This window comes from Streptopelia decaocto, assembly GCF_964273445.1.
Source record: "Streptopelia decaocto genome assembly, chromosome: 1".
In the NCBI taxonomy this organism is placed as follows: Eukaryota; Metazoa; Chordata; class Aves; order Columbiformes; family Columbidae; genus Streptopelia; species Streptopelia decaocto.
Genome location: NC_138663.1, coordinates 199844967 through 199857806, shown reverse-complemented (window position 1 = coordinate 199857806; position 12840 = coordinate 199844967). Strand labels below are relative to the sequence as shown.

The 12840-nt window shown below is 42.6% G+C and overlaps 1 protein-coding gene across 4 annotated transcripts in view; it reads right to left on the bottom strand.

Annotated features, from left to right (window-relative positions):
• Positions 1–12840, bottom strand: part of MTMR2 (myotubularin related protein 2) — a 62999-nt gene that overhangs the window by 33251 nt on the left and 16908 nt on the right. For 3 of the 4 annotated variants that reach the window (XM_082043629.1, XM_082043630.1, XM_082043631.1), the window contains one exon: positions 7916–8021. In XM_082043629.1, the coding sequence (XP_081899755.1) occupies positions 7916–8021 (106 nt within the window). Of the gene's footprint in view, positions 1–455; positions 690–7915; positions 8022–12840 lie in introns of those variants that run through there. The other variant, XM_082043632.1, reaches the window with a different exon arrangement.

Genomic DNA, 12840 nt, shown 5'->3' with positions numbered 1-12840 from the left:
GACTCTATCCTTTATTTTTACTGTATTTCATTTAGCAAGCAACTTTATATAGGAAAAACAGATGAAAATTTTCAAGGAAAGCATTAAACTAGTTCAGTGAGGTTCATATCATCAATCTTCAGAAAAACACTGACCAAAGAGAGTAGTAAATTCTACCAACTAGTCACAGAAAACTGTCTCTGTTACCAAGAATTTCACTTTGTAATTTAGCGATATAAGGATTCAAGATACAAGTAATTATGTATTTGAGTAAACAATCACACAGAGAGGAACGAAGATGTTTCGGTGCAAAAAGATCTACAGAAAATTAAATTTTGGCAGGTACTGCATGCAGTCACAAATCCGCCTGCTCCTTTTAAATACCATGCTTGTTCATTCCTGCCTGATTTGTGCTTCAGTCTACAAAATTATAAACATAAGGGAGAAAAAAATGGGGGGGGAAAGCCACTTCTTACCCAGTTTACTCAGCAAAAGGAGAATTCTTGCACTTCGTAGCTAGGAGAAATACTGCAGTCCATTAGAAAGAGCTGAAAATATTTTTGAGGAACACATGAGGGCCATTTTCTCATTCTCCTTAGTTTTCCAGTCCTAATAGGCAGCAATCATAAATGCTTCCAGAGATTTTTTTCACTGAGCATTACTTCATATTCAAACATTCAGATACCTCTATATAAGAAAAATTAGCAGCACTTGCTGTCTTTGCTCTCTCCTAACTAGATGAGCACTTAGGGAGTATTATTTCCATGTAAAGGAGACAGAAAACTGACTGCATCTGGCTCTTCCCCCATCCAATTTGCATGCAATCAATATTTTGCAACCCAGAGGTTGGCTACTCTGCGGTTTTGTTTCCTTGAAAGGGAGAGGTGCAGAAAAGGACTTACTGGTGAGCAATGTAGGGAGGGGACCAAGATTTTCCATCTCTTAGGACAGTTTAAAAAGAAAAATATTTTAATTCTTGTGAAATATATAGCATTTACAGTCATGGAAACTGGAGTCCTAAAAAAACATGGCAATGGCAGGGGCTAAATTCTAGTCACTCATGGGGCTGTCCTGGAATGACCACACTTATGGACAAGAGCGTCATTCATTCTCCAGAAACAGTCCTTTGTGTGCATGTTCATCAACAGCTTAGTGCTCCAAAGAAGAAAGGAAAAGCCCGTTTCCCACGGACACACACACACACGCAACTCGTACAGCCAAAATCAGAAATTTGGGACAGTCAAAATATTTTTTTCCCCATAAGATTTTCCTACTTTCTCCTCTACTGCTCTGTAAGTCCCTCTACTTGATACCTCTGGTAGTGCAAAGCATCGCTTGTTCTTGGATTTGGCCTTGATTTCATCCTTGTGTGCGAAGGGACCTGTGGAAATACTACATGCAGGTCAGGTAGGGAAGAGTTCTGCCTGCACAGATTCTCCTCCTGGACACCCACAAAACCTCGAGGTACACTTCTGTGTGAGAATATGACTGAGCCCAATGTGATGACAGAGAGAAACACCTATGGTCTTCACACAGTGACAGTAAAAAGATGAACTGTTTACTTCATTTCACTGCTCTAACACCAGTTCACATCCAGCTAAGTCTTTTGTGGCCACAGGTCAATTACCTTCACCATCTGGTGGCTTTTGCAATATGGTCTGGAATTTAATAGCAGTCACAATCTGGTGCGCTGGGAACGAGAGCTCATATCACTGAAGACATCTTCGCATTTGCTATGAAGTAGGCTCCTTATGAGCAGTCCCATGCAAAGAGCCAAGGGCCAGTCCAAACCAGGAACACTTATCCCCATACATCGCAAAACAAAGATGGAGCTGACTGGCAGGGCAGAGTCTTCAACTACCCTGGAGGTCCTTAGGCAGTGTTTTTTTCATGATTTAGTGCTTCCAAACTAGCATCAGTCACTAACTGAAAAGTCCCTTAAAAGCAAAAATAAAAAACATTGCTTAAATGAGTGCTTAAAGTTTAAAAAGTTGTGCCGGTCTCTAAACCCAGCTCTTGTTGAACATGTGTTACACATAACCCAGGCCTGACACGCTTCCTGCGTTGGCAAGGAGATAGAGATGGAAAAGCTCAGCGAGGCGAGTTATAGTGATTTATAGCAAAGGATTGGGGAGGGGGGAAATCACATCTTTCTTCAATATGTTTTTCTACGAACAATATACATATTCTACATAAAACTAGCCTAAGCCACTTTGCACTGAAGCTAGAATAAACTAACGCAAAGGCGGGAAAGTCAGTGAGTGGCATTTCGGTTAATCCTGCCCAACATCACCTGAGGGACAGGATTTACCTCGCCTTTAGAGGTCCACATCTGGAGTAATGACCATGAACTCTCTTCATAGTCAGGCAAGGAACACAGTAGGTTTTCAAATGAGACAAAACTGCACCTCTGCTGGAGCACAGCTAAAGGAGAGATCTACCCTGAACCATCAGTTGCTGCCCCTCAAATGACATCCACAACATCCTGCAGCAGGGACTCCTGGAGCTCAGGTACATGACATTCTCACCTAGTGTGGGCATTTCTGTAAAGCCCAGATAAACCAGATCATAAATTATCTATTTCTTTCTGTTGACTACAAAGGAACTGTGGTTGCCTAGCTTGAGCGCAGACTTGCTCAAACTGATTTCACCCAAGAAACCTAAGGAGATAGCGATGGTACGGAGACTCCTTCATATACCTTTTGTCAATCATCAATTATGTATCTTACAAAAAAAAAAAATCACACTGGCTTCTCCATCCATACACACAATGGATAACAAATTAAGGTTACACAAGCAACTCTGTGTCTTCCCTTTTCTAACCTTGGAGTCCTGGGCATGCTACGATAATGCTCTTGCATCTCATATGTAAACCCATTGCTAATCCACTGATTTCTCATATATTAAAGGAGAAAACTATTATGGAGGGAGCAAACAATCAGGGAGGATGGGACACACACCTGTACAGTATTTTACTGGACCTCACAGGAATATAAGGAATTGTGGATCTTACTGTTGCCCTCAAAGGGGAGAATGGTTTAGTGGCCACAAGCAGCAACAGCAAGAACAAATATTTGAACTCACTCTCTGAAGCTCGCAGAATTAAGCAGGTCTGATGTACTGCCTTCCTCTGTCCACAGAAGGGATTAGAAGCAAGAAGCAACATAAGAAAGCCAACATATGAGCTTCCATCCTCTGGTTCAGGCTTTCACTACATACAATCCAAAACCAAACACAATGGACTGCAAATTTTCAGGCAAAGGTGCTGTTCTTAAGGGAAGTGGCAGCAGGAGTCACTGGCCATACCCAACACTTCCCAACTCCAGATGGAAAGGACCCAACCCTTTTATGCGAGCTATTCCAAAGCTTTGAATATGGTAAACTTTGGGCATTATTCTATAAATCAACAGCTAACTCAAAATGGAAGTCCCCACTGATAACAGCTAGAGCCTTAGCAAGAACACTTAAGAGATGTACTATAAACTGCACAGACATATCTGCCCATAGGCATAGGAGAAAATACAACCTTTAGGACTTAGGAGCAATAACCTCACTGTACTTTAATAACCACAAAGTTCCCAGAACCATAAGAGATATTTATGCACTTTAATATCTTTGGCAATGTTGGCTCTCAGGTGTTTTTAAAATCTCATCCCAAATTACAAATTATCTATGAATTTCCAGCTCATTTTCACTTCCAACTACTTCTATTCAACTCTGTTCTTGCCTGATCTATAACTTATGCTAAAACATATGGCAGTGTATTTGCTAAAAATTCCTTCAAAAAGTGCATTCCCTAAATCAATTCTAAACAGCTTCAGATTTGAGATCAGGAAGCGGGTGGAGGGAACAACCTAATAGTGCTTGGTTGTTTTTATGCTGGGGTTCGGGTTTTATTTTCATCTTTTTTCTCCCTCTATGAAGCTAACTGAAGTTTTTTAGAGTTAGTTTATGAAGTGAAAATTCTATAAATCGTAGCGGAAAGGCAATTTAATTTTAGTTCCAGATACTGAAATGCTCAATATACAGTAAAAAGCTCCCACCCTTCATAAAGGTTGTTATTATTATTATTATTATTATTATTATTATTATTATTATTATTAAATGCTTTGGAGTAAGATTTAGGAAAAGTACTGTACATGCATTCAGTAGGAATCCCCAGTGGTTGTCTCATTTACTTCATTACACACGTGCACACACACACACACAGAGTGTTAATTGCACTCCAAAAGAAAACTGCAGGCACAGACTGCAAGAAATGATGTAGGTCCTTCCCCTGGTTCCCTCCTCCCGATGGACGCCTACTATTCTTCTAAAAATTCCCCACAGAAAAAGAGTGCTAATTGTAGCTATCACAAAGTGGTTTTCCATCATCACAGAAATTTAATTTCTAGATTTGAGTCAATGTGCACGCAGAGGCAGAGATCAAATAGAGGTAGGAGTGATGATGGATCCAAGAAGTAATTCATTCTAGCAAGGAAAATTTAAATACACATCAAGAGCATAATCTCATAATTGGAAAATCCACTTCAAAATCTTGAGAAACTTATTTTCAACCTCTTAAAGCTAACTGATACAACACCTCCCTGTGAGAACACCATGTAGCCCAGGCACTTGTCTCCCATTCCACCGAGTTACCACAAAAGGTATTAGTTCCCACTTCTGGACTTACTATCTTATTTTCCAGGAACAACGTGGAACTTCTTTTTGTCCTCAGAGGAAATAAGGTGCTAAGCTTAAATCTCAGTACCTGTTAAGACTTGGGAGTTCGTGCTGTTTTGTGCCAATCAAAGCTGCACAAGAAGCTCAGGCATGTAAGGAAAGGGCTGGAACGAAGAACACTCTCATGCCACTGTATCAGTTCATGGTGCGACCTCATCTGCAGCATCAAAGGCAAGGCCACATCTCAGAAAGATCAAAGAAGATACTAAGAACAATCAGGGCCTTGAAAAATCTCTCACAGAACTGACTTTAAAAAAAAAAAAAACAAACAACTTGCAGAACTGTCACATGACAGAGATGTTAATTAGAAGGAAACCGGACAAAGAATGATAAGCCCAGAGAGAGGATGGCTATTCTCCTCAACTGAAGTCCTGAAAGAAATAGGCGTTAGCTCATCACCACTTATAATAAATCTTTCATTTAGGAGCTAGCACAAGGCTCCAAGAGCAAGCCCTGGGAGCGAACAGTAACACATCAGCACTGACAGCAGCTATGTCCCTGCAGTTGAACAGGCAATACCCACACAAGAGGCTGTCCACAGGTAGAGGACAGATCTCAACCCCACTTCCAAGGCTTGTTCTCCAGCATCAAACAATTCCAGGAACAAACAGAAAAGTGGTTAATGCATTAACTCCTCTAGGAAAGCTAAAGCCAACCTGTACCAGTGGAAACTGCCCCTTTCTCCCTATACGCCAACACAAGGACCATGGGGATGCATTTTCTCCAGGCCTGCTTACCAGGGACAAGCAGTCACTCAAGCGTAAAGGCAAGAACCTGCTTTATGCCTACACATAACTGCATCATAGAATCACAGAATGTCCTGAGTTGGAAGGGACCCACAAGGATCATTGAGTCAAACTCCTGTCCCTGCACAGGACAACCCCACAGTTCACACCGTGTGTCTGAGGGTGTTGTCCAGTCTCTTCTTGAACACTGTCAGGCTTGGGGCCGTGACACCTCCCTGGGGAGCCTGTTCCAGTGCTACAGCACCCTCTGGGTGAAGAACCTTTTCCTAATGTCCAACCTAAACCTCCCGTGGCACATCCTCCTGCTATTCCCTTGGTTTCTCTCACTGGTCGCTAGAAAGATCAGTGTCTGCCCCTCCTCCTCCCCTTGTGAGGAAGCTGTAGCTGCCATGAGGTCTCCCCTCAGTCTCCTCCAGGTTGAACAAACCAAGTGACTTCAGCTGCTCCTCATATGGCTTCCCCTCCAAGCCCTCCACCCGCCTTGTAGCCCTCTTTGCAGCCACTCACACCACCTCCTGCAAGAGGCAAAGCACAGAGGGCTTATGCTGAATTCAGGCCCTAAAGATGATGCAGGTTACAAGCAAGAAGCATTTTGCCAGCAGAGGTACATGCTCACACTTGGCCGGCAATGTCTTTAAATAAGTAATTCTCTGCTTTACCATTTCTCCTTAAACGCTCCTCTGAAATGAAAGGGGAGCAGCACTTTTTCAAACCACAGCACAACTTCAGTTTGCTTGTAAATAAGGGAAAGGAAGAAGAGGGCAGGCTGTGAAGAACTCGCTCTGCACATCACACAACTATGGCACAGCCAGGGAGGGTGGCTGCTAAAGGCCTCCAAGCATCAGGACGTACGCATCTTCTGCCTGAAAAATGTATCATGCAGCTAAGTGAAGGTTCCTCTGATGTTATTTTTGACTGAGGTACAGTGGCTCTGTTGGATGAGGAACCAGACAAACCCAGGAGAGTGGGAAACCACATCCAGTCAGATTAGAACTCACACGGAAGAAGGTGACAAAAGGAAGAGTCACACGACTGCATCAGGGTTACAAGGAAAACATGTTGAGCCAACTTAATCACCAAGAAGGAAAGACAACATCGATTCCAGAAAAGAAATGTTGCTTCATTCTCTAGTTGTAAAGGTAATTCTTAAGTGTTGAAAAACTGTGAAAATGCAGTTGAGTTGTACATCGGAAAAAGATATGCCTGGAAAAAGAAACCCACTTATAAAAACTTCAGGAAAAAAATAAATAAGGTAATAAAATAAGCTGGTGTAAAATTTCAGGTTTTATAATATTATACAGTTACAGTTGTAGTAATATTCGCAATCTTACCTATATTTGTACACTTAATGACTTAGCCTCAACCTAAAAACTGTGTTTTCTACATGGTGGAGTAACTTAAAACCCCAGCTTCACAGGGGAAATAACTTCAGACCTATTACATACTTCTTTACCCAGACATGTTCTAAAGATTACTTTTTGTAAGCGTAGCTAAACATGTAAACTATCAATAGGTCACACATAAACTATTGATTCATCTTCAATTCTTAGCTTAATACTGGCTAATAAGCTGCCTTTAGAAAGAAGCATTCATGTTCTTGCCATTTATGGACAGACTTTCTGTTATTAATTACACACTACTGAGACAACATTCATGGGACAAAAAATTATTAAGGTTGTTGAAGGAATTAGTGTTGCACTTAGAGGTTTTAATGCAACCTATCTGTGTTATATTTTACAAAGATGCTCAAACATGGCTGAGAAAGGCTAAAAGTCATTACTAGAATGACTAGAATGCACCAACAATTTTATACCTATAGATTTTTTTTTTTTAAAAGCAAGGATATATCGGCAAAACCCTTGGTTTCGCTTCCGAAAATCCTGTGACACAGAACTAGGACTTTGGATTTATAACTAACAAATCTAATAACAGACTTAAAAGAGCCTTGTTTGGACTTTTTTTCATGTCAGAGCAATTTATTGTGACAGAAGATTATTTTATCAGCTTGGAGATAGCAATCTTTCTCTGAAAGAAGATACTTCCAAGGACTCAGTGTTTACAAACAAGCACAAGTTCTCAAGAGAGAACATCTCATATATACACACAACAGAGGGGAAAAAAAAGGATATACAACTGGCAGGTTGAAGATTTCACTCAGAGTACTTAAAAAAAAATGGAGCTCCTTTGAAAATTCATCTCCAAGAGTGGGTTGCAGAGTCAGCTTTTTGAAGATTAAACAACTTTATAAAAAAGGAAATAACACGGTAGAGATTAAACTTCAATTTCTATTTCACCTGTTTGACTTTGGGTCCTCTCATGCTTTGGCTACATAAAATTTGGAATAAAGCTGACAACATTTTACCATATCCAAACTCACAGGAGAAAGAAATGTCCTCTGAAGGAGGCCGCAACACATATACATATATACATGTATCTTTTTTAAGACAGAATGTACAAAATGTACATACCCTTAAGTCTGGAGAGAAGTTGTCTGCTGAGGTGGAGACTGAGTCGGACGATACAGCAGAAGCAGATTTGGTGTGAGCCGAATGGTCTGAGTGAGACGTGGAAGCGCTATAAAGAAAAATACCACAGTGTATCAAAACCCAGCCCATGAACGCTCGAAAACAGAAGCACTGCCACTGCTTACAGTCATATCAGGCGTTTTTCACTATTTCCACCCTTTCTATTCTCATTCAGCCCTCAGCAGTGGTTTAAGAGAACCTGGTTTACTCACTGTTGCCATGGATTACCAAAGTCAATTCAAAGTCAATACAATTCATTACCAAATCTCAGCTCAGACTGAACCAACATTATCATGACCACAAGCTTGATCGAATCCTAAATCACAGAAACTAAGGGCCCCCGGTTCAGCCTTTCAGATGGGAGACATTAGTGCGCTGCAAGGGGATGAAAACAGGCTCGTGAACGCACGCCAGCACAACTCCGACCACAGCTACACAGCGGTGGAAGGAATTCAGAGTTGAAACTCTTTCCATCACACAAAACTTTCCTCCTTCAGGTGTAAGTACAGCCCTCAGGAGAATCAGAGAGACTTTCCAAGCATACCTCTCTGGCGATACAAAGTGTGATCTGCTAAATAACAAAGCAAAACAGCAATCTTCTTTTCCTAGACGATTTTCCTAGTATAGCTGTAAGCAATTAAAATAAGCTTATTTTATAAGATTTTTATACTGCAACCTTTCCTAGAACCATAATTGCTTAAAATTAGCATTCAATAGTAATGCTCATAAGCCCAGATGACTGTAAAGAAAGATCCTCCATGGTGCATCGTTACTCCCTGAAGCCACAGTGCAGCAGTGAATGCCACCTGAATCAACTAATTCCCACACTCCTACCAACCCCAGAAAGGTTTTATCTGGGCGTAAAGACACTCTTAGGGATCAGCTTTAGGGCTTGCAAGCCTCGCCTTGGCTGAAGCAGAAAGCCAGCAGGAGTACTGCAGTTACTAGACTTGGGGTAACCTAAAAGAGCGGTACCTGAGCTTCTAAAGGGCCTGGAAATCTGTTAATTGTCTGAAAATTGTTTTGCTGCTGGTAAACAGCCACCAAAAGGCCAAAGTGTTCCATTTTCATTTCTACTCTTCATGGTTTGCCAAAGTAGTACGCAGGCAGTGTTAAAAGCATGAAGGACTACAGCAAAATTGGGCTCTTGCTGGGAGATAGCCCTTTCTCTCCAAGGATTAAAGAGTATTGGCAACTCTTTCATCCTATGAAATAGAAAGTTAGAACTGGAACCTTTGGGAACAGTAAAAAAATACTTAAATGATAGTGACTTTCCAATCGAGTAGCACAATTCCACTGAATGCATTTGTTGTACATGGTTCGAGAGCTAATCACTCAGCTTTCCAGCTCGCTCAGCTCCTGCGGTGTTGCTGGGTGAACTCATGTCATTTCGGACGGACAGTGGCACTTGTGCACCCAGTGCAACAGCCCCAGCGTCTCCATCCCATGCAGAAAATAATCTTACACTAAAATAACAAGAACTGAATCTGCAAAGCCTCCTGTTCTTACGGCTCAAAGGGCCTCACACATACATTGAATTTGCATACAGTTTCACATTACAACAGAATTGATATAAAGCATCCGCTGCTGCTGAATGGGCCACTGACGTTCCCCTCTGTTCCTCCTCCTCTTGGCCTGGGCTGCACAGCGCTGCCAGCTCTGCTGCGCTGGGCGAGCATCACAAGATGCACAGCTCAATTTGCTGATCTGCTGGGGCAGTAAAGTATTAACAAACATGAAGACAGTCTTCGGTTGGATAATAAGGCTGATTGGATTCATTACATGGCCATATAAACCATCAGATGCAGCACACGGAGAGGGAGGGAATCCATATCTGGAGATGATGAGGAGGCTTGAGAGCACTTCTGCACACAGCAGCTTGCAGGCATGCTAAATTAGGCTTAGCACTGAACCTAATTTTTACATTGCTTTACTTAAACCAGCTCAGACCCCTGGATGTGTTCCCTTGAAGCTCCTTTCAGTCTGGTTTCTGCACGGTCAGCCTTCATCTGCCGAGTGTTACCCCTTGTATTTGCAACTGTTTAATTAATTTGACTTTTAAAAGTATGTTAGAAAAAAAAAAATCACAATTTAATCCACAAAGCAGCATCAGTTTACTGTTCAGCAACGCGTAAGGAGATGGTACTTAAAGTTACGAACAAAGAGCAAGCGGATGCTGCCGATGCCTTTTTCACTGGGTGACAACTGTTTGCTGTCCCTGGGTCTCTCTTGTGCTTTCTGCTGTGGTGGCTCCAGCCGAGGGAGCCCAAGGCTCAGCGCAAGCCTCCGGAGCCGGGCCTTCCAGCTCCCTCCCCTTCCAGGGCCCAGAATTTTGTGTATTTAAATGAATTTTACAGCTCAGCAAGTCTGCTCAGAGTTTACAAGTCATTTAGCACAGATGTAAATAACTAAGCAAGGGGCACAGCAGCAGCTAACGTGGCCTGTGTGCACCACGCAGGACAGCTTACTCACTGGGCAAACATCGCTAAACCACCGAGCACAGTCACCTATTGAGAGGCACTGGCATCCAGAATTTCACATCCTTCAGTCACAGAAAGGGGAGCTGGAAAGGTGTAATGGAGTGTGCTAGTCTCTCTGTCACCAAACTAGGACAAGCTACACTCAAACAACTCTCAAGACCTGTCTGTGTAACCTTCTCCTAACAGATCCCAGGGAGGGAGAGCACTAACAAAAGAATCAAAATTTCACCAGTTTCTTTGCTTACACAACTTGTCTGCCCTCATACATTCCCAGTGTCTACCTAGTACACAAGCAGTGACTACCTAATCATTGTAGACCAAAGATTTTTATGAAATTGTTAATTAATTTCACTTCAACAAGCTAAGCAGCAAACTGCTCTATGCAGAAAAAAAAAAAAAAAAGAAAAAAATAAGAGAACCATAATCCACAGCATGTCTGAGCTGTGAAAGTGTTCTGTGTTCATAGATCACGCCTGGCTTTAAGTGGGTTGTAATGAAGGAAAGCATTTGCATTTTAGAAGTGGATTTTCAAGAGCTCCCCGCACCAGCGTCCCTCTGCTCCCACAGAAACTGCCGGTGAAGCCTCCCTCCAGCTACAGCAGCGCCAGCTTTTGGAACCACCGCCTGCACACACAGCGAACAATACTGCTTGGATTATGCAGCTCTGCACAGTATGCATAGGTTGCATATGTTTGGCTCACTGCCTCTGTTCTCCTCATCCATCATTTATAGGGAGCGGAGATGGAACGAAGGAGCAGACAACCGAAATGCCGCTGGCTTGCGGCTCCCTCATCTTATCATCGTCAGGCAGTTGCACGGCTCCAGCTCCACCGCTTTGCAAACTAATTAAATGGATGTCCCTGCATACACATGAGAAGTTTATTAGCTTCAGCGGGTTAGTCAATCTCGAGCTCTCCTCTGCTGCCAATGCAAAAGGCAAGATCCTCAAACCAGGCAGTTGGGTGGGGAGAGAGGGAGAGCGTCCCGGGGCTGACACGCAAACTCAGGGTGAGGAGACCAGAGCTCCGTCCATGCTTTGCCACCAGCCCTTCTGCATCACCTTGGGCAAATTATTTACTCCTGCTTCTGCCATGGCTTCTGCACATTATTCCAGCTTTTCCCAACGTAAAGTTAAAGCTGTCTCATACAATTCTTTCAGCAGCGTGACCGATACTTCTGGTATCGGTCTAAAATCCTGAGGACCCCACCAAGGATGCTCTGTTCTCATGGGGACACAGCCCCAACACCTCTATTCCACCAGAGACAACACAGAGCAAACCTGAGTGACAGCAAGGGGACAACGGTCAGACGTAACTGCTGGGTTCAGGGGCACCCGACAAACATCTGAGAACACAGGCAGGTTTGGCCAGATTTCAGCGAGGGTTAAAAACTACTGGCACTGGAGTTGTGCCAATCACTGCTAGGTCTGGTTTAATACAACTTAACAAAACACACAAAATAATATTAACTCTGAACTTCATTAAGGCTTTAGGAAACAACATATACTCAGGTTCACAAAATACTTTGAGCTCTTCCTACAGGAAAGTAAGTGAGTGCAGACATTCCTGTGAGAAACCTGTGAAGACCAAGGACCCCCTGGAGCAATTCCCTTCCAAGGCCCCAGGTGCAGGCAGCCCGTAGTGTCCCTGCTGACGGATTTCTGTGTTAGTGCCAAATGAGACCCCGACACCAGTTCCAAAGCACCTTCAGGGAGAGAATCTTCTGCTGTCACTGTCATCTCCGTTTCCTCCTCTCATTCCTCCCTTCCCATGCAGAAGTGGAAAACAGGTTTAGGATGCAATTAGCACCAATGTATGTCTTTCATCTTAGTAATTGTTTTTATTATTTAAATGTATTTCTTATAGCCAGATTTTGAATGATAAATGAGTGCCAATGAGGACTGTTGGCACAATGGTCTTGCACAGTACCTGCACGTAGTATTAACCCCTTGGCTATACAAAATACATATATGCAACTAAGAAGAGAATTACAATGGAAACCAAGCACGACAACTCAACTCCTGATGAAGTGCTCATTGTTATTATTAGGACTATCTCACAACATGCCAGATGGTTTTCAAACACAATTCAGACTCAGACAGATGCCCTCCGGTAATTCCTGTTCAGGCAATTGAAAGCTATTACTGTACCCGTAGCAGAACTGAAGGTATGCCGGAGTGTTTAGCTTCACCTGTCAACAAAGATGTAAAGAAGCTGCAAACAGAAGCGCCTGAGACATGCAAACTTATCCTGTTAGACTATGACAGTGCAGATGAAATATTTGGGGGGAAAGCAGTGATGAGTCTTCAGCCATTTCAAAAAGTTCCATTAAATGGCATCTGCCAAAGTCATCAGAGGCAACCTTGACCCTTATACCCCTGCAATCTAA